This window comes from Cinclus cinclus, chromosome 19, assembly GCF_963662255.1.
Source record: "Cinclus cinclus chromosome 19, bCinCin1.1, whole genome shotgun sequence".
NCBI lineage: Eukaryota > Metazoa > Chordata > Aves > Passeriformes > Cinclidae > Cinclus > Cinclus cinclus.
The window spans coordinates 9,185,797-9,211,637 of record NC_085064.1 but is presented as its reverse complement, the minus strand read 5'-3'; the positions used below and the strand labels follow the sequence as shown (position 1 = coordinate 9,211,637).

The 25,841-nt window shown below is 48.5% G+C and overlaps 1 protein-coding gene across 1 annotated transcript in view; it reads left to right on the top strand.

Annotated features, from left to right (window-relative positions):
- LOC134051787 (voltage-dependent N-type calcium channel subunit alpha-1B-like) overlaps nucleotides 1–25,841 on the top strand; it is a 288,493-nt gene that overhangs the window by 150,353 nt on the left and 112,299 nt on the right. Inside the window, exons 9-14 of the mRNA XM_062505763.1 lie at nucleotides 1,414–1,470; nucleotides 2,109–2,183; nucleotides 4,107–4,196; nucleotides 7,730–7,939; nucleotides 17,040–17,152; nucleotides 22,857–22,969. Of these exons, the coding sequence (XP_062361747.1) occupies nucleotides 1,414–1,470; nucleotides 2,109–2,183; nucleotides 4,107–4,196; nucleotides 7,730–7,939; nucleotides 17,040–17,152; nucleotides 22,857–22,969 (658 nt within the window). The remainder of the gene's footprint in view (nucleotides 1–1,413; nucleotides 1,471–2,108; nucleotides 2,184–4,106; nucleotides 4,197–7,729; nucleotides 7,940–17,039; nucleotides 17,153–22,856; nucleotides 22,970–25,841) is intronic.

The window sequence follows — 25,841 nt, the reverse complement described above, 5'->3', positions numbered from 1 at the left end:
TTTTTATACCTTTTTTATACATTTTTATACCTTTTTTATACCTTTTTTTATATATACCTTTGAAAATGCAGCTTTGAGCTCCTCTGACATTTTTAACCCTCTCACCTCTCCTTTCTTTCACATCTCTGGTCCATTACTTTGCATTTTTTATTTCCTTCCCATCTGCTTGGGTTTCCAGCCTTCCTCAGTCCTTGGTATTATTTCTCAGCCTTCTCAATTTGCTGTCTTATTACAGTATCATTCCTTCTCTCTCCCAGATGATTAATAAAGAGATTATATAAGTCTTGTGTGGCTTATGTAGGCTTATATAAGGCTGATCCCTCTGGGATCCTTCTAGACAGCTCTCAGCTACACACTTTGATGTTTGGCCTCTGGTTTGTTTGTATTTATTTTTCTGAAGTTACTCTTCCATCTAGACTGGCTTAAATGGACTTTAAAGCAAAATTTGGTGGGAACATTGTGTCAGATGTTTTAGTAAGAGCCCAAATCACATCGATGGAATTACAGGCACATGATTTTACCATTTATAAGAATAGAAGGAAGTGTGGAGTTTACCAGCTGCCAACTCAATGTTTTGTTTGCTTTGGGTTGTCTTTAGCAGATCCCCACATCAGTTTCCAGGAGCAAACTAAAAATCTGTGGTTCTGAGTGTGGTCACAAGTACTGGCACAGGGGGGTGGCAGTGCCCTGGAAGCCTCAGGAAATTGGGCTGTCTTTCACACAGATAAAAATTATTCCATTTTAGGAGGTTTGTTTTTAGTGTTTCCTGATTTTTTGTTTAGTTTAGGCAAGCGCAAGGTCGTATTTTGGAGAAGAGTTGCAGAGGAATGGAAGGGTGGTGTTGTAATCGGTGCTCCAGGCAGAGCACCCCCATGGAAAAATCCACTTGCGGTGGATTTTATTTGGACAAAGATTTGATGTGATGGCTCTGTGGTAACAGCGAGTCTCCTGCCATGTGGCCCTGCTGCTCTCACCCTCACTCTGCTCCCCACGGCTGAATCCTGATTTTTTTGGAGACAAAAGAGCAGTGGTGGGTGTGGAGCACCTTTCCCAAACTGTCTCCAGTGTGAATGGCCATGAGCGACCTTCCTGGGGCTTGTGGGGACTTGTGGTCCTGTCTGGTCTGGAGGAAGTTCCTTGGTGTCCAGAGGTGCTCGGGGATGAGAGCAGGTAAAGAACCCGCAGAGGGTGGTGGTGAGGAGGGACCTCACGGGGGAAGCGGTTCGTCTGGAGCCCTTTCCCTGTGCGAGAGGGACACGGGGCTGAGAAACACATCCCTGAGGCACGAATCCCTCTGCAGACTGTCGGGGTGCGGTGGGTGGCACCGGGACAGGCACCTGCTGCTCCATCATCCATGGTCGGGGCAGGGCTGGGAGGAACCTGAGCTGACCCTGCCCGGTTTTCCTTTTCCAGAGGAGGTCATGCTGGCCGAGGAGGACAAGAACGCGGAGGAGAAGTCCCCTCTGGACGGTAGGTGGCTTTGCTGGGCATTCTCCTCCTGTTCCACGGGAGAGGTTCCACCGCTGTCACTGCCACGCCTTCCTCCCGAGCAGGAGGATCCTCCCGCATGCACCCGGCACGAATCCGGCCGCAGAGCCCCTTCTCCCGGGGCTTCTCCAGGCTGCAGGTGGCCGAGGAGCAGTTATGGGACACCCCACACCGGCCCGGGATGGGGATGTGCCCCCGGGGTCGGTGCCCACGCCCTGCCGAGGGTGGCTGGCTGTGTGTGCAGGGGGGAGAGGCTGCCGGAGGATGGAGAAGAGCGGATGCGCTGACCGAGAGAAGGCAGGGCTCCGAACGGATTTGACCAAGGGACTGAGCCCCCTGTTAGCTGTAAGCAGTAAGACATAACAGGGTGTGGTGATCCTTCCTTCCGACGTGCGAGCCCAGCGTGGCAGGACGGCCGGAGGAGCCGAGCAGCGAGGCCACGGGGATGCTCCCCCTGTGCCTCCAGCCCCGACAGCTCTTAGGATGCGCCAGCCACTCAAAGCTCAGTTAAAGACTCTTCCCTCTCCCTTTTCTGACCATCTTTCGTCCTCCCATGTCTCCTCCTTTCCCCTCCCCTCCCTCCCCCCCCTCTTTTTTTTTCTCCTCCCATTCACTGTCAGGGAGGGCCGCCTCGGAAGGGCCGATTCCTCAAGGCACGGCGCCGGCAGAGACTGGCAGCGGCAGCAGCTACAACAGTGAGTGGATTGCAAATCACCAGGGTGGCACACAGGGGCAGCTTCCCCCCACGGCCCCCGTGCCCAGCTCACCGGTGCCAGTCCCCAGGCGCTGTTCGCCTGGCTCCGAGCCCTGCAGCTCCCGGAGCATCAGCTGGTCCGGCCCGGGCCAGCCCGGTGACCTGCGCCGGGGAGGATTTGGGGCTGGAAGAGCTGGGGCTGCAGCAGGTCAGGGCCGAGGTGTGCGTGGCCAGTCCTCGTGTGCGTGCGGGGGTGTGTGAGAGCTGGGGAAGCCTGTCCGGCTCTGGGTGCAGCCAGGGCTGCCCGCTTCAGCTGGGCTCGGTGGCTGGAGGAGCGGTCTGAGAGGCTTGAGTGCTGTGAGAAACTCCAGGTGGGCGCAAGGCACGGTGTAAAGACACAGACATACTCGGGCTCCTCTTATCCTAAAGCTAAAGGAGCCTGAGAACGTTCCCAGCCTTGGGGCAGCTGCTATGGAGCAGCCCACATCTGTGGTGGTGAATTCTGAGTCCCCAAAACAGAGAGGCACGGCGTCCAGGGCGCCTGGAGAGGTGGCACAACCTCACTGCCAAACACACGGAGGAGTTTTCTGGGGGAGAAGATAAAAAAGCTGCTCAATTCATGCCAGGGAGTTTTGGGACATTTTAATCCCAGTGCTGGTTGTGTTCCAGCTCTGAGGATGGCCCTGGCCATGCTGGAGTGAACTGGGACAGACACAGCCCGAGGGACCCCGAAGCTGCTATTGCTGGGACTGAGGATTCAGCCTAGAGCCGGGTGGGGCAGCAAGGAGAGCAAAGGGTTATTTGCAAAACAATGGATCCAGATCACAGGTTCAGGAGCATCCTCTCCGAGCCTCTCCGAACGTGGGTGAAGCTCTGGGTGTTCCCTGGAAGTGACTCAAGCACAGCCCTTAGGAGGAGGAAGCGCATCCGTGTCTCTGGCAGGGCAGGGCAGGGCAGGGCAGGGCAGGGCAGGGCAGGGCAGTCCGTGTAGGGTGAGGGGATGTTGTGGAGGAGCCTCCCCGGGGCAGTCTCTGCAGCGTGAGTGGCTTTGCTGTGTGTGCCCACGGACCAGTCTGTATCACCACACCGTGGGGTGTCTTACTGCTGATAGAAAGTGCTGCTTAGTTACTGTCTGTCTCGAAGCTGTCACCAAACTGTACCAACGTGATTTTTTTTTTTCTGCCACTTCTCAAGGTTCTGCAGGTAGGTGGTCCTGGGAGCAGCATCCTCAGTGCTCCTGCCTCACCCCCCCGTGCTGTGGGTGGACAGTGCAGAGCTCTCATTCCCTGTTGGAGTAAATGTAGTGGTGTTTGCCCTTCCCACTAAAAGCTTCTTTTGGCGGAAATAAAAAGTGTTTTCAAGGAATTCTGCCATCCCCAGAGGGCAGGGGCTGCACACCGGGTGCTGCTGAGAGGCTGCTCACTGATGTGCGGCCGCTTTTTCCGTGCAGCATTTCTGCTCCTTGAGGCATGACTGGGTGGCCAACTGAGCTCTGTAAATGCTGACTCCCTCACGGTGCCCACTGAGAACATCACTGGTGGTTTCAGGGGTGGCAGCACTCATCTCCCAGCCCCGTGGGGCTCGGGAAGCTCCAGTCCCTGCCCAGCCTTTGTGCTGTGCTGAAAGGCCCAGCAGCTGCAGCGACCCCCCCATCCTCCTGCATCTGCTGCATGCACTGAAACGTGCGGAGCTGTGCCTGGCAAACCTTCAAGAGCTGGAAGGGCAAAGAAGTGAAGCACCCTGGCACTGAGGCGTGCAGAGGCCCTGCAGGGTTGTGGGTTGTCCGGTTTGCTCCAGGGTACCCTGGTGGGAGAGATTTCAGCTGGCATTGGGAAGGAAATGCTGGCCCCGGAGAGTGAAGGGAGGGGGAGACAGAATCCACTCTGCATCCTCATGGGGCATTTTCTCTTTAATTTGCACGCAGTGTTGAAAAGAGCCGCAATAAAGAAGAGCAAAAATGACCTGATTCATGCAGAAGAAGGTGAGGACCATTTCACAGACATTTGCTCCGTTGGTGAGTACTGGCTTCGCATCCCCTGAGGTTTCGACTCCACCTGAACTTCTCCATGTCATGTTTCCTCCTCTGGAGCGGATCCTTTGCTCCAGAAGCTGCAGTTTCCTGAAGGAGAATGAATTTCCGCTGCTGCTGCAGCAGCACTTGACTTCCCAAAGCAAAAAGCTCCGTGGCTTCACGCTCTCCCTGCGCTGCCTGGCTCAGCTCTTGCATGCTGCACCCTTGAGAGAGCCCTGCAAAGCCTTGGGACAATCCCTGCTGGGCTGGCCATCCTGGGATGCTGCTCGGAACCTTCTCATTCATGCTAACGAACCCCAAATCTGCCAAACAACACTGCTGGAGGGAGGAGAGGAGATGGCCACAGTCCCATTGTCCACTAATGGCCAGCTGAAGGGTCACAGCCTTTGCTGTGGGGATGGTCACTGCGAAGTGCTGGGCAGCGGCCTCAATTCTCTCATTCTTGTCTTAGAGGAAGATCTTAAAGCAATTTTAAAGCCAGATCTGGAGATCCAGTGCAGAGCAGAGCATCCTGCACTGGGGGGTATTGCTGGGGTGAATGTGGGATCCTCAGGCTGAGGAGGTGCTGCTTGTTCTGCAGCTCTCAGAGCTGATCCCTGCTGAGATCTGCCCAGGTGGGGAGGCAGAGGCAGCTCTGGGCTGCCAGGGGAGCCTCTGGGCACTCAGCACCCACCTCAGGGAGCTGCTGGAGCCAAAAGCCTCTCAGCCGTGGGAGAGGCGTCTCCTGCTGCTCTGCGGTCGGGTGCTTTGCTTATCCCCTGTTGTCAGAGTGTGTTTTGCTGCTGAAGCAGCAGATGTTCTCATTATCTTCCAAAGAAATGGCTTGGCAGCCCAGTCCCCACGAAGCAGCAAATCCAGGATGCACAGGAGGAGCAGCACAAACAGCACATTTGAGAATCCATGCCCGTGGCTGCTTACAAAGCATGAGTGCCTCAATTGCCCTTTGGAAAGTTGGCATTGGTGTTTTCAGGGATCACAGCTGCTGCTGGCATTTTTTTTCCCCCCTTTAAAGGAAGACCTGGTTGCAAAAAATGTGTGTGGCTTGGCATGTTCCTGACACCTACACTGAGCTGCCACAATCTCCTGGGCTGCAGAGATTGTGGTGAAACTGCTGCCACTCCCAGGAGAGGTTTGGTGCCGAAAAAGGGTAAAAATGCAGCAGCCTGTGTGCATTTTTGGTTTGGTTTGTTGTTGCTTTTTTCTCAGATCCCTGCATGGATAACAAAGAATGGTCATTTTTGGAATATTTGCTCATGGTTACAATAATTATGAGATCTTTGCCTCCAAGTCCAAGTCCCTCCAGGCTCTGGGCAGCCAGTGCCACGCCAACAGATCTTGGAATTCAACATTTCAACATTTCAGGTGGCAACGGATGACAGAGCATCTGGGCTCGGGAATAATCCGAGGCAGAGCTGGGAACTGTCTCGGGAGCATATGGCAGGGAAAATAACAGCAGTGCTTTCCACCTTCTGCAAGTGCTCCACCCACTTGGGGAAAGTGGTTTTGATTTTGATTCATGGAATGAGGCAGAAAGGAAGGACTGGATTAAACAGCTACTTCTGCACGCTTGTGAAGAGGCTGAGATGCAGAGCATAAACAATCAGATCACGTGAGCAATTATGCATAAAGGATCTGTTCTGGAGAAAAGGGGTTTTTGTATGGTTTTCTGTAATGTGTTCAGATGGGGACAGAAGGAGTGTGGAAGAACTAACAAATAATCCCTGAGTGCCACGTGAAGATGCAGTTCAGGGTGGAGGAGACTGCCAGGTGTCTCTCTGGCCATTGGCTGAAAATGTTGCACTTTAATTCAGACACAAGCACCTTGATGAGCTTTATAACCGCAGCATAAAGCTCTGTAGTATAAAACTCTGTAAACACTTCCCAGGGTGTTCTCTGCAGTTGTTCTTAGCTTTTGTTCTTCTCTTCCCAATCCCACTGGCTTCACACCCTCTGTGCTGTACCAGGCACAGGGCACTGCCTTGATTCCCAGACACCGAAGCCCAGAGGAGATGTTTCCCATGTTAGACCAGTTTAAATATCACAGCTTTGCTTTTCTGGAAGATCAGCAGAGAGGAATGAGAGGGCAGCAATGTTCCTTTGCCAGTCTGGGTGTACAGAGGGGCTTGGATATCCAAGAGCTCTGTAGCTGCTAAGGAGTGCTGTGATATGAAGCAGCCTTAATCCCAACCTGTGGCTCTTGTTGTCTTAAAGCAGAGGAGGAGCACTGTGATTTCTTCTCTTCCAAACTGCCAAAGGCAGGATTTTCAAACCAACAGAAGAACACACTGATTTTTTCATCAAGGAGTTTGTTCAAAGCCTGGCCAAGCCAGCTCTGCTTTTGGAGTGCTGGTGGATGGCCAGAAATGTGAAATGGAGCAGAGAGCTCACTTTCTATGGAGGAACATCACACTTGTGTGGGGCTGTAAGGCTTGGAGAACATGCCACTTCTGCATGCCTGATCCTTTCTCTGGCTGCTGTGGTTAATGTTGCAGGATGAGGCTGGGTGAGACTCCCACCCTTTCCAAGTGCTGACGTGGAGGTGATTACACTCCGAGATTTGGCTGCTGAAGGCAGAACTCTTTGTTCATGCCACTGAGCCTAGGAGAGTCACCTGCTGCAGGACAGGACGAGGACATGTCCTGCTCATCCTGCTGGGGTGCTCCATCCCAGGATGGGGAAGGGCAATAATGATATCGTGTCACAAACCACTGGCACAGGCTGTGGCCAGCCTGGCACAGTCACCATCTCCCCTGCTTGCAGCAGCTTCTGTGGCTGCTGCAGAGGAGCCCCAAGGGTCCATGTGTTTATTCCCTTATTCCTGATTTCTCCTGCCTCAGCACTGGCTGGAGATTGCCTTTTCATCTGAGCAGTGCCTCTACCCCGTGCAGAGAGCTGACATCAGGAATCATTTCTTCCATCAGCTTCCTATTGTTGAAACACCTGACTCTTTGCCAGGGTTTTGGCCCGGAGTGGTAATGGAGCTCATAGAGGCAGAATTGAGACAAATGAGTGGCTGCACCCAAAATCTGATGCACGGAGGCAGATTGAGCCCTCTGCTGAGGAAATGCCTGAGGCTGGAGAGTAAAATAAGGAGAATTCACTCCATCCCATAGTAATTGGTCCTTGGAGCAGGGAAAATAGGGAACAGCTTTCCTGTTGCACCTACCCAGCTCCACGAAGACTGCCTCACACCGTGGGCAGGAATACCCTGTGCCTGCTGCTCTCTGTCCCTGCCAACCAGGAAAAAGTGATGAGTTAAACTGGGACAGTCAGGATTGCTGCAAAGGTTTGGAAGCCCAGTTCAGATGGTGGAGCTGGGCATTGATCCATGAAGTTTAAAATCCCAGCCTTCATCCCTCATTACAAGCGAGACTCCCTTGCTCGGCCCATTCTCAACATTCCCAGCTTCCCGCTGAGCTGTCGCTGGTGCTTGGAGAGGCTCTGTGTGCCCAGGAACCCCCTCCAGCCTTTTCCCTGCTGGGATGGAGGTGTGGTGACTCTTCTTTCTGTCCCAGGGTCTCCCTTTGCCCGTGCCAGTTTGAAGAGTGGGAAGAACGAGAGCTCGTCCTACTTCAGGAGGAAAGAGAAGATGTTCCGCTTCTTCATCCGCCGCATGGTGAAGGCTCAGAGCTTCTACTGGGTCGTGCTCTGCGTGGTGGCCCTCAACACCCTGTGTGTGGCCATGGTGCACTATGACCAGCCTGAGAAGCTGACCACTGCTCTCTGTGAGTACTGGCCACTGCTGTTTCCTCAGCAGCTCTGGCGTTTCTGATCCCGCAGTGCCGCGGTCGCGTCCCCGCTCGCAGCTTCCCTCAGAGCTTGGTTCTCCTGACTCACCAGTCATGGAATCACAGAGTCACTGGTTTGGGTGGAAAGGGAGCTTAAAGCTCAGCTTATTCTTTCCCCTGTGCAGGAATACCTTCCCCTAGACTCTGTCTAACCTGGCCTTGGACACTTCCAGGAATCCAGGAGCAGCCGCAGCTTCTCTGGGAATTCCATTCCAACCCCTCCCCACCCTCCCAGGGAACAGTTCCTTCCCAATATTCCATCTATTCCTGCCTCTGGCAGTGGGAGGCCATTCCCCTTGTCCTAGCACTCCAGGCCCTTGTAAATTGTCTCTCTTTATCTTTCCTGTCAGTCCCTTCAGGTCCTGGAAGGCCACTTTTAGGTCATCTCAAAGCTTCCCTTCTCCAGACTGAATAATTCCAATTCCCTTTCAAATCTTATTTCAAATTACAGAAGCACACAATTCAGAAAAAAATCCACCAGGGTATTAGTTTGAGAGAGGAATGTTATCCTAAAAGTTATTGCAAAGTTGAGATTCAGTCACGTGTAAAAGCTGGAACAGGATAGGAAGAATTGTCCTGGAAAGGGGTAGGAGGAATTGTCCTGGAGCAGGGCAGGAAGGTTTGTCCTGGAATGGGGCGGGAGGAATTGTCCTGGAAAGGGGTAGGAGGACTTGTACTGGAAAGGGGTAGGAGGAATTGTACTGGAAAGGGGTAGGAGGAATTGTCCTGGAATGGGGCAGGAGGAATTGTCCTGGAGCAGGGCAGGAGGAATTGTCCTGAAGCAGGATGCACAAAAGGAAGGGCAAGGTGCCTGGGAAAAGCAGGATTCTCTGGCTAACCTGTGCCCAAAGAACTGCAAATCTGTGTCACTTTTGCAGCTCATCTGCACCCAGGGGTGATTCCTGTTGAGGACACACTCAGCTCTGCCAGCTCTGATATCACCAGGATAGCAGCAGGTGGAATGGCCTGCGAGATAAAAGTCCTGCCAGTGCTTATGGAGTCAGGCACTGTCCCCACATGTGCTGTGATTCCTGTCAGAGCCTTTGAAAGGTTGTGACTTTACAACTCTTTCTGGGTCTGTGCCCCCCTCCCTGATGGGGTGTGATGACGTGGGATGGGTGTCACGGTGCCCTCCTGTGACATTAAGTGACAGAAATAATCCCAAAGGGAAGATTATCCTCTATTTGTGAGGAGATTTTATTTTAGCTGGTTCCTGTGGTCACCTGGTTTAGCTCAGAGAGTCCAGAAGTGCTTTTGAAATACGAGTTTTGGGTTTTTAAATTGCTCTGATGAATAAGAAATTGTGTCTTTCTGAGGTCACAGACTCACTCAAAAATTTTGGTTTTTAAAAGAATGTGAAAGGTGAGGAGCTTTTTTGTTTATTTTAATGAAGTTTGGAGGCTGAGACCCTTAGTGCTGATAAACTCCTAGAAATTCCTGATGCTGCTAGTGCAAATTTTTCTTTCTGAAGAGATGGGATGAGGTTTGTTCCTGGAAGACAAAGCCATTCCTTTGGCCATTTCTGACCCTATAAAATGGCCAGGAACAAATCTGTTGTTCAGCACTTGACCAGAAGAAAAATCAATAAAACTTCTGAAAAAAGCAAACAGAGGGCTGGGAAAAAACATCAAATATTTCCAACAATCTAACAATATTGGCTTAGATCTTTAAAGATCCTTGTCTACCTAATTTGCCTCGATTTCTCTATAAATTAGACACTTAAATATTTCTTGCCTCAGATCCTCAGGTCTTACCTTATTACAGGGAAGGCAAACTTTTGAAGTTTTTTTTTTATTAGACCTAAGAGGTCAGGAATACTGACTGCTCTGACATCAAAAGCTCCTTATTAATATTCGTTGAAATATTTAATGCCACCAGGTAATGGAGCTCTAATGAGAGATGTATAATAAGGACAGAAATTTCTTTCAAGTCCTTTTTTTTTTTTTTTTTTTTGCAAGATTTCAACTGAAAAGAGAGGCAGACCATACAGAAAAGTCACTCTTGCTTATTCATTACCTCAATTTACCAGAGGAAATAATAAGCTAGATTGGCAAGGTAATTAAAAGTTTGAGGATTAGGATATCCCCTGGAATTAGGACTAAATGTTTAGGAAACAAACCCCACAGCTGAAGTCTTTCAACTCATAAAAAGGTTGCAGATTTACAAATCTCAGTTTTGGGAGCACTTTATGCAGTGACTTTTCCAAGGGAAGAAACCCATGAGCCAGAAGCTCCTTCATGTTCCAGTGAGGGCTGGAAGGGCTGGTTCTGTCTCTTGAATTAAAGATCCACCTCCAGCTGGGAAACTTATCTGAGACAGAGGCTACAAATTAGGCTTCCAGTCTATCCCAGGTGAAGACAAAAAACAAGGAATAGGTTGGAATTAGGGATGGATCAATTTTTCAGGAGCTCTACAGTTGTCCATAACATGAATTAGTGTCAGAAGCACTTGGGCAGCAAGTTTGAATTTGTTGGTGTAGAAAGAAATGCCAGTTCCCCACTGAGCTGGGAGGGGGGGATCCCAGTGCCTTACATATAATGGAAGAGGCAGAAAACCCCACAACAAACAAAAATTGTCTGTTGTGCATTGGAATTTCCATGATGACCTTTATGGAGAGATTTAGTTGGGATATTGGGCAGGAATTGTCCCCTGTGAGGGTGGGCAGGCCCTGGCACAGGGTGGAATTCCCAGAGCAGCTGTGGCTGCCCCTGGATCCCTGGCAGTGCCCAAGGCCAGGTTGGACACTGGGGCTGGGAGCAGCCTGGGACAGTGGGAGGTGTCCCTGCCCATGGCAGGGGTGGGATGGGATGGGATTTAAGGTCCCTTCTAACCCAAACCAGGTTTTTTATTCTTATCGTCACAGTGACCAATCTTGTACCACCCTGTCTAAAAACCCAATGTCAGCATCCACAAAACCTTTCTCTATTTCTGGATAATCTGTTTTTTTCTGTAACCCACACTGGGTTGGGTTACACTCCACCAGTGCCAGTGTTGTTTAATATCCCAGAAACACACAGGAGCTCCTGGATGAAGGGTGACAAAGATGCTGAGGGGACTGGAGCATGTCTCTTACGAGGACAAGGCTGGGAGAGCTGGAGCTGTTCAGCCTCAAAAAGAGCTGATTGAGAGGAATCTCAGTCTCAAAAAGATATCTGGAGGGAAGGGCTCAGAGCAGGGCCCAGTCTCTGCTCCAGAGGCTCAGCAATGGGACAAGTAAAACAGGCAGGAGCTGATCCCAAAAGTTCCACCTGAATGCGAGGAAGAATTTTTTCCCTGTGAGGTGAACAAGTAACTCAGGAGGGTGTGGAGTCTCCTTCCTGGGGATATTCCAGAGCCATCTGGACACAATCCTGTGCCCTGTGCTCTGGGATGTCTCTGCAGGAGCAGGGAGGTGGCACCAGGTGACCCTCTCAGGTCCTTTCCCAGCCCCACTCTGGGGTTTCTTTCAGAGGATGATTTGTTTTGGGGTTTATTTTATTTTTAAGATGGTTTTCTCCAAGAGAAGAAGCAGAGGCTCTGCAGGCTCCTTCTGGGGACTATTGTCTCTGCTCTGGGCAGAAACCTATTTTAGTGTGATTTTTGAACAAAAAACTTTGGAGAATTGTCCTGAAAAGTCCTAAAAGTTCAACCTCTTAAATTCCAAGTATCCCATACCTCCAAACCCTCCTGAATTGCAGGATGAGGAGATGTGGGACTGCATGCACACCTGGCTGTGCATTAGGGATGACCTAAACCTTTCTACCCCTTTCCTGGGGGATGGCAGAGTTTTCCTAGCTCATATTTCTACCAATCCCTAATGCAGTACTGAGTGCAGGGAATGCTTGGTGCCCTAAGGACTCTGCTGGTTGTTTTGACGTTGCAGTGATGGCCACACTGGACGTGTCCCCTCACTCTTGCCTGGATAACTCTGCAGCACCAACATCTGGGAAGGAGCCCAGCTGGGGCTGAGCCCTCCAGGAATTCTCTTGGAAAGCCCCGTTCTGCCCAAGATCTGTCCACAAATCCATTAGACAGAGGCAAAACGAGATAGCACAAAACCAGGGGATTTGAATGAGCTCCTGGAAATACTTGGCAAAATCATTTAACTGTGAGAGTGACAGAGTTTAAAAATGGCTTAGGAGTTAATCCATGAAGAGGGAACATCGCTGCAGAGGAGCAGGACCTGGCTGGTGTGATGCAGAGCAAGAGAGAAATCAAAAATTCTGATGGTGTTGTTTGAGGGAAGGTGCTTAGGAATGAACTGGGGAGGCTTTCTGTGAACTGTAGCAGCAGGAGAGGAGCACAGGAAAGCCTGGGAGGATCTGCTAAACCCTGCAACTCTACCCAGGCACCTCTAATTCAATTATACCTGTCCCTCTGGGGAGAAGTTTAATTACATTACAAATTAATTTTACTTAAAGAACGGTTGGTAAAAGCCTACGGGTCTGCATTGATTTATTTTTCCCTTGGTCTTTTCTTTTAACTTTTCTGTTTTGAATTGTTCTGAGTAGCTTTCTCTGCTTGATGCTCCATATCTCTACAACTGCTTTGCAAAAAAGGACTGCAGGAGCTTTGGAGAGAGGCTTGGGATTTCTTTAGCCTTATTGAAAGAACTGATGAGGAATTCTTTGAATTCTTGTGGCGTCATTAATAACAGGACATACTTCATGCCCCTGTAATTATCCTCAAATTCAATCAGAGATTGTCCTTCTCTGTATGGAAAGGACTCCAGGGCCAAAAGGGATTTCTTTCATGCTGCAGATGGACACTGCTCATTGAAGCACGGAACTTTGGTTAAATAAGCTGCAGTTGCCTATAAAAGAATATATTTCATGCATGCTTTTCATGATTTTATTACCATCTCTTCATGTTTATTCCAACCACTGCCAATATTCTGAGGAAGAAGAGATTTCTGTCAAAAACCAACTCTGGAATGGCATCACCGAGGTCTGGGAGCAGCAAGGATGAATTTTCAATGGAAAATTCCTGCCTCAAAAGGGGCAGGCACTGGGGCAGTGCAGGAGGCCCCAGGGATGGGGCTCCTCTTCCTCTGCCTAAAGCTGTGGGATGAGGTTGGGGCAGAGCTCTCTGGAGCTGTGGAATGGGGTTTAGGAACTGTGGGGATGAGATTTCAGCACTGGATCACTGAAGTTTCACTTGCCCTTCCCAAAGCTCTCTTCTTTCTCTAGCAAATCCTGCAGGGATCCTTCCTGGCTCCTTCATCCATGTAGGTCTAAACCCCAAATCCATAATGTCTCCTTTCTGATAAATCCAGTATTTGAACACAGCATTTGATCTATTGTGGCCTGAGAGCCCCTTCCCTGTCCAGTGCTGAACCTCATGTTTGGGGCAGTTTTGCCTTTTTTTTTTTTTTTTTTTTTTTTGGATGCTGTTGTTGCCTTTGAAGTCAAGACCCAGCTCCCTCTGGATATCAATATGCAGCATTTGCAAGGAGAAGGCTTTCTGGAGCATATTTATTTCTGTCTGCTGAGCATTTCACATCTGCTTGGGCAAAAAGGGGGAAGTTTTGCCCTGCTGAGGTTCTCCTGCTCTGTTTAGTGTGAGAGTGAGGAGAGGGAAGTGTCAGGCTCAGCACCTGCTTCTGATGCTATTGGACTTGGAGATGGGGCAGAAGTGGAATTAATCCATTGTGACTGACAGAGAGAAGCTGGTAACTCTAATTAGGAACCTAATTCAAAGGTGTGGGGTGAAGGGATGCTTGCATGGCCTTTGCCAACAGCACAGCTTGGAAATGAAATAAGAGTGTTTATATCAAGCTTTTCCTCCTTAAATCACATCACAAAATGCTTCTGAGTAAGGCAAATGAAATTAGGGGAGGTTTGAATACCAGGAGGCCCAAACAGCAAAATTGTATTTTCAATTATTTAGGCAGGGCCTTCTCAGAAGAAATCGTGTGTTGGATGCAGCAGCCTCTCCATGGAGCCAATTCCTTCTGCCCGAGGAGTTCAGGGTCTGAATTTCCTTTCCCTCCATCCCAGCCTCACTGGGCTGTGATTTGTAGCATCTGGTACCTGCTGAGACACAGCTCTTGCTGCCAGTTCTGGGCTCTGCTCTGGAATTCATCAGCTGGGAAGGGCCAAGGGTGGCTCTTGCAAGAGCAACAGAAGGAAGTTGGATTTTAGAGGCTCTGAGTTTTAAACATTTCCTGAATTATTTTTTTTTTTCTATACATATAGTCAAATATTTCTTAATTCTCTTTTACCACTTTCTGTCTTTTTTTTTCTGGTGTGATATTCAGGATTTGCACATGTGTTTGCAGGATGTGTCAGTCTGATGGTGGCACCTTTGCACTGGTACTACCTGGGGTGTGTTCAGCCTCCTGCTGGAGCAGTGACTGAACATTAATCCTTGGTTCCTTCCTCCTTTTTTTCTCCTTTGGGATGATGATAATTGCCTTGGCAAAGTTTCCTGAGGTCTGTTGGTGCAAACTTGCAGTTAAAAGGCACTACTGAGGAATTCTGGTGTTGTGTGGAAGAATCTGGGGGGCACCTGAGGTGTGACTTGGACAGGTGAGGCTGGGGCAGAGATAAGGGGATGAGAATCTCCCTGCTGGAGATATGACACACGTGGGGGCTGTGCATTGCTTCCTGGAGGATCCACAATCTCTCCCAGTGACTTCATCAATTGATTTAACAAGGTTTCACAGCACTGGCTGGATGTCAATCCTTGGGGTAGGGAGTCTACCCCTGCAGGTCATTCCAGTAAGCATCACCTGCTGAGTGTGAAACCAAAGTCCCTCTCCAGCTCTCCTGGGGCCCCTTCAGGCCCTGCCAGGGGCTCTGAGCTCTCTCTGGATCCTTCTCCTCTCCAGGTGAGCATCCCCAGCTCTCCCAGCCTGGCTCCAGCCCTGGGAGCAGCTCCAGGTTTGCTCTGGACTTTTTCCAGCAGCTCCAGGTCCTCCTGCTGGTCCCAGTGCTGGGGCAGCTCTGCAGGTGAGGCCTCAGCAGAGCAGGTGGAAGGTCAGATGGATTCCCAGTGTAATGATGGATATCTCCTTGCTCCGGGGTCCTTGGTGCTGGAGACAGCAGATTCCTCCCTGCGCCCTTGCACCTCCTGTCAGAAAGGACAGGAAAGCTGCAGCTGGGTCAGGTGTGAAGAGGCTTCTCCTCAAAAGCTCTGAGCTCAAGGTGAGAGGGAGTTGTGCTGCTCCTGTGGCCATGCTCTTCCCTGAGCACTGAGATCCAGAGGGTGGAGCCTGCTTCTTCCTGGGGAAAAGGCTGTGGATGTCAGATTTTGTTATCTTATTCCTCACCTGGGAACACATTGCCCTTGAGAGTCTCCTGTAATGATCTTGCTCCTGTTTTCAAGGAGAGCAGGACACGTGGGATAATTAATACTTGCCTGAAATTTCCTCCCCTTTTGCAAATGTTGGCACAGGTGTCCTTGCAGGCTCCTCGCTAAGGTGTTAATAAAGCCTCCCTCATCTCCTTATTGCTTCCTGGATTTCAGGGAACTTTATGCCCATGGTGTTCCATGACTGGCCTTCATTTAAAATTTAAAACCCCTTTTTATTTTTGGGCAACTGAAGCTGCGTTTTTCAAGGCATTTCCAAAGACACCCAGAATAGACCAGGGTCAGCTCTGCTCACTCCCTGTGGATGTGCAAGGCTGGGAATGGAAATCCAGGCAGGTGAGAAGGACCCTCATTCCCTGCTCTGTCTCTCCCCACACTTAGCTGAAGCTGCAGATTGCAGGAGCTCAGAGAATGGTGGAATCACAGAATACCCTGAGCTGGAGGGACCCACAGGATCACCCAGTGCAGCCCCAGTCCCTGCCCAGACCCCCCAACAATCCCCCCTGTCCATCCCTGGCAGCGCTGTCCAAACGCTCCTGGAGCTCTGGCAGCCTCGGGGCCGGGACCATTCCCTGGGGAGCCTGGGCAGTGCCCAGCACCCTCTGGCTCAGGGAAGAACCTTTCCCTCATCTCCAGCCTGAGCCTGCCCTGGCCCAGCTCCAGCTGTTCCCTGGCTCCTGTCCCTGGCCCAGAGCAGAGCCCGGAGCTGCCCCAAAGTGCAAAGCATCTGGAATCCAGGATTATCCTGCTGAAATGTTCCTTGTGTCTGTTGTGCCTTGTCTGTCTCTGCACCTCTGAGTAAAGTTTGGCACCATCTCCTCTTTATCATTCCTGGAATCATAAAACTGAAATTACAGGACACTTTCTTGTAGCATCTGTGCTGCTGCAGCCTCTGAGAACCTCCTGTGCTGGACAAAACAAGGTGATTTATCCCCACCTTTTGAGGTTTGATTCTTTTCCTCATCTTTTCTCCAGAGATGTTTGCCTTCTGTTGTTTGGTTTTTCTTGGTAGTGTAGGTGATTTTTCACTCTTGCTGTTGCTTATTGGCCTCCAGATCCAAACTTAAGATGCCAAAAGCAGTGTTTGCTGTAGCTTCAAGTCCTCAAAACTTGATGTGGAAATTGAAACCTCTAGCTCTGTTCCTTCTGCCCTTTGTTTCATCATAGGTGATAAATTTCCCCATCAAAAGCTTCCCAGCCTGTGAAATGTGAAGGAAAAGGAAACAGAAGGGGCTCTTCCATAATTACAGGGCTATAAAGGCATAATAAAAATAAATGTGGTAACAGGAGACACAACACCTCTGAATACGAGCCCTCAGAGTCAGCACTTCTGTTGGGTAGAAGGGTATTTTTATCATCAGAGGATGGTACAGAAACTTACACCCCACACCCAAAAGTTTCCATCTCTTGCAAGTATAGAATTCCCAAAACATCTTTGCAATTAAATTTGACATTTAAAAAATATGAGATCCAGGGCTTTGCTTTGAAATTCCTTGATAGAGACGATGAGGATATCATTTAATGCTCCTGCCCCCACCCAAGAGTACAGGTGAACATTGCCAGCTCATGGGCACACAGAAGGAATTGTGACAAACGGTGCCTGGCTCCTGTTTGCAACTGCACGGGGATTTTCTTCTGCCAGCAGGGCCTCGGTGCTGTGGCAAAAGGAACAAAAATTCCCCACATGAAGAGCTCTGCCCACCAAGGGCTCATGCATCGATTTAATCTCTTCTTCCGTTTCCAGATTTCGCAGAGTTTGTTTTCCTGGGGCTGTTCCTCACTGAGATGTCTTTGAAGATGTATGGGCTGGGGCCAAGGAATTACTTCCACTCCTCCTTCAACTGCTTTGATTTTGGGGTGAGTAACGTCCAGCAGGGTGGATAAATCATGGAATGGTTTGGGATGGAAGTGACCTTCAAATCATCTGATGGACAGGGACACCTCCCACTGTCCCAGGCTGCTCCAGCCCCAATGTCCCACCTGGCCTTGGACACTGCCAGGGACCCAGGGGCAGCCCCAGGACTGGAATTCCTTCCCAACATCCCATCCATCGCTGTCCCGCGGCAGTGGGAAACCTCTATCCTGTCACTTCATGTCCTTGCAAGCCCTCCCTGTGCCAGGCAGGTCTCTCCTGTCATTCAGTGCTGGGTGGCCAAGGATGAGTGTGGAAATCCACAGCAGTCCCTGTATAAATGAGCAGTGAAAGGCATTAAGCTTCCCTGGTTATCCTGCTTTTGGAAGGGATGTGACAGCTGGGGGATTTCATTTCCTGCAGCCCCCAGCGGGTTCCCAGCATCAGCACATTCTGTCCCTCCCGTTTCAATGAGCTGATTGAAAAACAAAAAAGCCCAAAAAACCCCCACGCTTCTTCCTGCTCATGTCACCCACTGAGCAGCCTTCACCTCGAGTCACACAGGCCAAGTGTGAAAAATGAGGTTAATTTTTTTTAGTAGATTTAAAAAAGTTGAATAGAAGATAGTAAGAGATAAAGTAAAAGGTTATAATATATTATAGTTAAGTATTTAGTTAAGTTTAGTAGTATTTTGTTAAGAGTATACTTGTTTTGGAAATATTTTTAAAATTTATTAGTTTCTTGTATATTTATAGACTTATTATATATTTTTAAACTTTTTTTATAAATTATCTTTTCTATTTTAGGAATAATTTTACATAGTTATTTTTTGGTGATTTTAGAGTATGTGTGTTTTTATTTGCGGTTTTAATTTTTTTTATTAGTTTTAGTTTGGGTTGCGGTTTTTAATTTTTATAAATGGTTGGTGTTGGTAGTTGGTATATTAGTAGTAGGTGTTTTTATTGGGTGTTATTTAATTAAGTAGTTTATTTACTGTAAAGTATTTTATTATTTTTTTTAAATTAAACTGTGTTTTAAAAACTATTTTAATACTACACGTATAGTATTTACTTTAATACTTGCAAAAAGACAATACCATAATATCTTTTTATAACAAGAGCTTTTCAGACATCACCAGGAGTAGAAGAGTAAGCACCTGATGAGGTGACAGCAGGGCGATAATTCAGATTCTTTCAGTGCAGAAGTCCAGGCTCAAACTGCAGCTCTGGTGTGAATGGCAGGGCTGGGTTTGGCTGCAGCTCACAAAGAGCCCGGCGTGTGGATGGTGATTTATTCATTAGGAGCTATTAGCTGTAATCTGTGCTCGCAGAGGAGAACTCAGCCTCTCTTATCTCCAGCATGGGCTGAGCAGGACTCAGTCACAGAATTCACAGAATTCACTGAATTCACAGAATTCACAGCAGTCACAGGATTCACAGAACTCACAGCAGCCACAGAATTCACAGAATTCACAGCAGCCACAGAATTCACAGCAGCTACAGGATTCACTGAATTCACAGAATTCACAGCAGCCACAGGATTCACAGCAGCCACTGAATTCACAGCAGTCACAGAATTCACAGAATTCACAGAATTCACAGCAGCCACAGGATTCACAGCAGTCAGAATTCACAGAATTCACAGCAGCCACAGAATTCACTGAATTCACAGAATTCACAGCAGCTACAGGATTCACAGCAGTCACAGGATTCACTGAATTCACTGAATTCACAGAATTCACAGCAGCCACAGAATTCACAGCAGCCACAGGATTCACTGAATTCAAAGAATTCACAGCAGCCACAGGATTCACAGCAGTCATTGAATTCACAGCAGTCACAGAATTCACAGAATTCACAGCAGCCACAGGATTCACAGCAGCTACAGGATTCACAGCAGTCACAGCAGCCACAGAATTTACTGAATTCACAGCAGTCACAGAATTCACAGCAGTCAGAATTCACAGAATTCACAGCAGCCACAGAATTCACTGAATTCACAGCAGCCACAGGATTCACAGCAGTCACAGAATTCACAGAATTCACAGGATTCACAGCAGTCACTGAATTCACAGAATTCACAGCAGCCACAGAATTCACAGAATTCACAGCAGCCACAGGATTCACAGCAGCCACAGAATTCACAGAATTCACAGCAGCCACAGAATTCACAGCAGTCACAGGATTCACTGAATTCACAGCAGCCACAGGATTCACAGCAGCCACAGGATTCACTGAATTCACTGAATTCACAGAATTCACAGCAGCCACAGAATTCACTGAATTCACAGCAGCCACAGGATTCACAGCAGTCACAGGATTCACTGAATTCACTGAATTCACAGAATTCACAGCAGTCACAGGATTCACTGAATTCACAGCAGCCACAGAATTCACAGCAGTCACAGGATTCACTGAATTCACTGAATTCACAGAATTCACAGCAGTCACAGGATTCACTGAATTCACAGCAGCCACAGAATTCACAGCAGTCACAGGATTCACTGAATTCACTGAATTCACAGAATTCACAGCAGCCACAGAATTCACAGAATTCACAGGATTCACAGCAGTCACTGAATTCACAGAATTCACAGCAGCCACAGAATTCACAGAATTCACAGGATTCACAGCAGTCACTGAATTCACAGAATTCACAGCAGCCACAGAATTCACTGAATTCACAGCAGCCACAGGATTCACAGCAGCCACAGGATTCACAGCATTCTCAGGATGCACAGCAGCCACAGGCTGTTGGAACAATCCAGATATGGAGCTTTATTTTTTTAATAGTTTTAGTTTGGGTTGCGGTTTTTAATTTTTATAAATGGTTGGTGTTGGTAGTTGGTATATTAGTAGTAGGTGTTTTTACTGGGTGTTATTTAATTAAGTAGTTTATTTACTGTAAAGTATTTTATTAACGTTATTTTTTAAAGAAAACTATTTAAAAAGTTATTTTAATACTACACATATAGTATTTACTCTAATACTTGCAAAGAGCCAATACCATAATATGTTTTTATAACAAGAGCTTTTCAGACATCACCGGGGCAAAGGGAGCCTGGCTCGGGTCATTGCACTCATCACCCAGCCCTGCTCTGACATTCAGGCTGGTGTTTGTAGTTTTAATCTGCCAAAATCCTGGGAGTGACTCTTCCTCCGTGAAGCCAAAATCCTCTGCTCCCATAAGGGAGGAGGAGGAGGTGCTGTCGCCTTCAGTGAGTGACCCTGCTAAATCCAAGGCTCTGAGTAGAGCCAATTTATTCTCCTTTTGGCCGTGACAGCAGCAAAGCTCAGAGTAAATAGAATTTGGGATTAGCTCACCCACCCGTGTCCGGCAGCCCGAGGTGTTGCACGAGGCTGTCCCAAATGCGGGGCTCTGCTTTTGGGGTGTCCCGGCGGCTGTGGTGGCTCGGAGGGTTGGGGTGGGTTGTCCTCACAGCCCAAGGGACAGTGGCAGTCCCAGACTGCCCGTAACGTGCCCATAAATTCGGGGGTCACTGCCTTGTGACCCACGCGGGGTCGATGTCCTGCCCTGGGTGGGCTCTGAGCTGCCCCCAGGCTGGCTGCCCCTTCCTTGGATCCCTGCATCCAGGATGCTCCTTCCACAGCAAGAGCTTCTTGGGGCAGGTGATTTAGGAGCTTGCACAAAGCAAAAGCTGAACTGAGGAGGTGTCTGAGCTTTGAGGGGTGTGCGGGGAGGCAGGGAGCTCTGCTGAGGATTTCCCAGGAGGGAAAGCTGTTGGTCTGTTAACAATCACAATAACTAATTCCTCCTCCCTCACAGAATCCATAGGGATCCTCTCTCTGTCTGTGTTTCTTCCTCCCTCACCCACCTTCCAGCCCCCAGAATGAATTCAGCACTGCGGCATCACAGAGCTCTGTCCCCAGTTTTGTCTGACAAACCACGGAGATGAAACCAAAGGGTGAAACAAGAAACCGGAGCGACATCCTGGTGCCTGGGGAGCACCAGTGCCGTGGGGTCTGGTGTGAAACAGCTCCCACGAGGGTCTGCTGAGGAAAATTAATTACCAGTGCCGTGTGGAGGGGCTGGGGAAAGGTTTTTGCTGATTTATGAGGGATTCCCAATGGTGGTATCAAGAAAATTAATCCACAAACACCAGAAGTTTATGTCCAAAAAGGAGACAGAGGAGTCATTTTTGCTTTATTTGAATAAAGGGAGAGGCCATGGGCCATTTCCCTGGGATCTCTTGAATTTTTGGAGGATGCAGCCTCCTTTTTATTCTGATTTCCCAGCTGCATTTCCCTCTCTCTTTCCCCATGGGCTGAGGTACTTGAGAGGCACAGATTTCCCAGAACACCTGGTACCTGAGATTCCCCTCTTAATATATAACCCTCCCTTTTAATTTTCAACTCTTATAGAATTCATAGCTTTTCCCCATTTCTTCTTTCATCTCTCAATATCCATTTTCATTTATCAGCAAACCTACAGTTTGTTTGTAAAGGCAAATATATTCTTCCATTCATCAATCAGTGGAATCCATCCCATTGTTTCTTTTATCTCTCAGTGCTGGTCCTACCTACCAGCAGATCCACAGCTCGTTTGTAAAGACAAATTCGACATTCCTGCCAGTGGGAGAGAAGTTTTAGTTCCTTCTTCTTCAGATGGGAGTCAGTGGAATTATCGACTCTTGTGGATCTATCTCCCTTTCCCTCTATATTTTCTGGAAGCTCCAGGCACAGCTTGTGTTGCAGGACACTCAAGCAGTGCTGGAATTTTCAGACATCCATGAAAGGGGGTCCCAGTGCTGCTTCCCCCATTAATCCTCCCTCCCACAGCACAAACCAGCTGGGCTCTGGTGATAACCAGTTCTAAACTGGTTTTTATGGTGTGCTCTGCCCAGCTGGGGCCCACGGGCAGTGGGAGCTCAGAAGTGTTGGGTTAATGTGAATTATACCAGCAGTTGGCAGGGAAATGCCTGTTTGGTCCTATTAAATCTGCAGAAACCTGTGTGGGTTTAATTATCCTTCTCAGCTGTGCTGAACCCATCACTGTTCATCCTTCTCCTAAAGAAGGATTTTTAAGAAGACTTTTTCCTTTCTTTGGGTGAATTCTGCCATCCTTAAACCAAGCAGGCAAAACAAAACTTAAAAAAACCACCTTGATTTGGGACAGATTTTTCAGTCCCCTGAGGTGGGGGCCAGGCAGATGATGGGATGTGTGTGCCAGAGGCTTTGCAGGATCTAATAATAGTTATTGCTTTAATTGCTCTCCTAAAGACTCTCAGTTGCCAGAAGTTTCTGGTAGATCTTACCCAGAGCTGCTGTTCTGCTGTAGATGAGGAGTTTTAGTCCTTCTGATGGGAAGGGGAGGATGGGACAGTGCCCTCCTGCAGCTCTGCAGGTTGTGTGGCGTTTGGAAAAGGAACTGTTGGCTTTTACACTTGAGCCAGCATTAAAAAAAATCTAATTAAAAATTACAGCGTCCTTCAAAAAAAAAAAAGTATTTTAAGGTAGTTTGGTTGCTAGAGAAGAAAGCAGCGAGCTCCCCTCCGTGTATAAATCACAGGCTGTTCCCTTCCTGGGTATGGACAAAGCTGGGATGAGGTTTTCCAGTTCTCCTGGCTAATTTAGGATTCTCCTGAAGTTTTTGTAAGAAACAGCCCGAACTGCGACCCCTGAGCTCTCCTGAGCCTCTCTGGGAGCACCACAGCAGCAGTGCCATCACTAAAGTGATCTGTCCCTGCAGGTCATCGTGGGCAGCATTTTTGAGGTGATTTGGGCTGCAGTGAAGCCGGGAACCTCCTTTGGCATCAGCGTCCTGCGCGCCCTGCGGCTGCTGAGGATTTTCAAAGTGACAAAGTAAGTGCAGCTCCCTTGGCACCCACAGCACACTTGGAGCACCCCAGGAAATCCCTGGCCCCAGCCCCAGGGCCAGGAGAAGTGCTTCCCACCTTTATCACCAATAAACTAATCACTGAATAGCTAAAAAAGTTAAAAATTACCAAAAAAGCCCCCAGTGTCCCAACCCGCTGTGGTAGCTGGCACAAAAGCCCAACCTGGGGAGCAGGAGCAGATTAAAACTGCAGATACAGAATTCCCCTTTGCTTGGCAGTTGGACATTTTGGGAACTCCTGAGCCTGTATTTACACCCACAAGGAATTTTGACAGCACTTTCTCTGCCCAGCCTCACGTCCAGGTTTGTGTGCCCTTGGGCTGACAGGAGAATGTGCTTTGCTTTGTCTTCAGGCTCGTTTAAAACAAAAATATTGTAATGTCACTTGTATTTTGTGGTAAAAACCCCAAGTTTTATTTATTGTCTAAGTCCTGTCAACTTCCCACTGATCTGAAGACAATTCCTTAAGTGGGAATGACAGTGGGCTGACAGGAGAATGTCCTTTTCTGCTTTGGTTTTAAGCTTGTTTGAAACAAATATCTCAGGTTATCACTCATATTTTGTGGTAAAAACCCCAAGTTTTATTTTCTTTCTGAGTCCCATCAGCTTCCCTCTGATGTGATGACAATTCCTTAAGTATTTAGGCTCTGGAAAAGCAGCTTCCCTGGGGATTGCTGGATGCTAATCCCAGGGCTGAGCCTCTGTGCTGACACGAATCTGAAATGTTTCTCTGCTGCCCGGGAATGTTGGAATTTTTCAGCCTGGAGACTCTGAGGTGGAATTTTCACTCAGCTTTTCTGTCACAGCTTTTCTGTTGTTTTTGTGCTCCTGCCTTGAGTTAATGTGTGCTGGCATTAGCAAACGGCTCCTGTGCCTTCTCCAAATCCATCCAGAACTCTTTCTGCAGGATTTCTAAGGCGTGCAGTGGAAATAAATGACAAATTTAGGTGCTCCTGCTGTTGTTTTCCACCTTATTTTTTTACACCGTTACTTCTTCAGCCCTCCCTTGTTCCCATCACTCCCTGAATTCTTCATAACTTGAAGTAACAGGAGAAGGAACAGCCCTTCCCTCCAAAAATACCCCAACCACCTTAAATAGATAAAGAAAATTTAAGCAAACCAGTCATTTGAAGTAACCAGGAATGAGTTTTGTAGCTCTGTGGGCTGATTTGTACCTGCTAATTGTTTACTGATACTTATTATTATTCAGATCCTTGATTTGTGTGTGGTACTGAGTAATTTGTTGTCCTCTGGGACAGACAGGAAACTTTAAGTTCTGTAAATGTCCAGCAAAAAAGGTGGGTACCTGCACCAAAAGTGTCACTGTGCTTTAGCTTTGCACTGATTGATGTGTGGGGAACTCTTGGGTTTGCAGCAAATTCGGAGCAATTATCACAAGTTCATTTTACCCAGAGCTGCTGAGATTTGCTGTTGCTGATTGGGTGCTAGACTCTGTGAAAATTTTGGATGTTTTTGCAAGTTACAATTTTATTTTTATGAGTTTTGACCAGTGATTGCAGTCAGCACTATAAAGGGACGAATCATGGAATTATTTAGGTTGGAAAAAACCTTCAAGATCATGGGGTCCAGCTATTCTTTCCAAGGCCACCACTCACCCATGTCCCCGACTGCCACATCTGCAGGATTTGAAATCCCTGCAGGGATGGTGACCCCACCCCTTCCTGGGCAGCCTGGCCAGGGCTTGACATCCCTTTTAATGAAGACATTTTTCCCATTACCCAACCTAAACGGGTCTGGGACAATTTGAGGCTGTTCCCTCTTGTTATTGCTCATTCCTTGGGAGATTTAACTTCACAAACCAAGCTGAGGGCTCTGCCCCTTCTCAGGACAGCAAGTGACACTCTCAAGCCACTGGTGCTGAAGTCCCCCTGCCCTAATTAAGTGTTTTTTTTCAGCTCCCAGGGGATCCTGCATTATCCCAGTTCCTGAGTGCACAGCTCAGTGTTTGCCTGCCTCAGGAGAGTCACCAAAGTGCTGGCAGCAGGCACAGATTGCTGCCCACCCCTCTCAGTGCAGTTTTGCTGGATAAACATCCTGACCCTCAGCAGTTTTCTTCATTTTCCATCTCTTTTGTGGCAATTCTTGTCTGAAACTCCCTGTCCTGGTTTGTTTTTCCTTTGTGTTTAGCAGGTGAGGCTGCAGTGCTCCTGCTTTGAATAATCAATGGGATTATTCAAATTATAATTTGAATTTATTGGATTATGATTGGGATTGGGATTTTGGTTCCCATGTCCCAAATCAGCCTGGCCATGGACAGCAGAGTTAAATGGTTAAAAGGTGACACAACCCAAGAGGGGCTGAAATTCAGTGAGGAGGACAAGGACCAAGCAGCTCCCTGTATTTTGCTCATTGTCCTGACAGAGCTGAGCGGGGTCTGGCTGCTGCAGGAACCAACTCCTGGTGCCTTGGGAACATGAAATCCTTCCTCTCCTCCAAGGAGAGCAACTCAGCCCCTTTAAACCCTGAGCAGGCTTGCTTCAGCTTGTTCAAAATTGAAGATATTCTCGCAAGAGCTGAAATTTTCCCGTGAAACCTCTGTCACTGTGTTGTGGATGTAATTTTTGCTTGGAATGGGTGCAGTGGGATGTGAGATCCTGCTTCTCCTGGGATGGATATCAGAGAAACCTGGGGTGGGTCAATGTTCCCAGCAAGGTCTGGGGGAATGAAGAGGGGGAAAACAGGCAGAAAGAAAGGATGGTGTTTCTCCTCAGCAGCTCCAAGCTCTGAACTTCTCAGACAAATCCATGGAATGCCTTCTGCTGGATAGCCACTGTGGGAAGGAGATGCTCAGGGGGGAAGGAGTCATGTGCTGCTGCA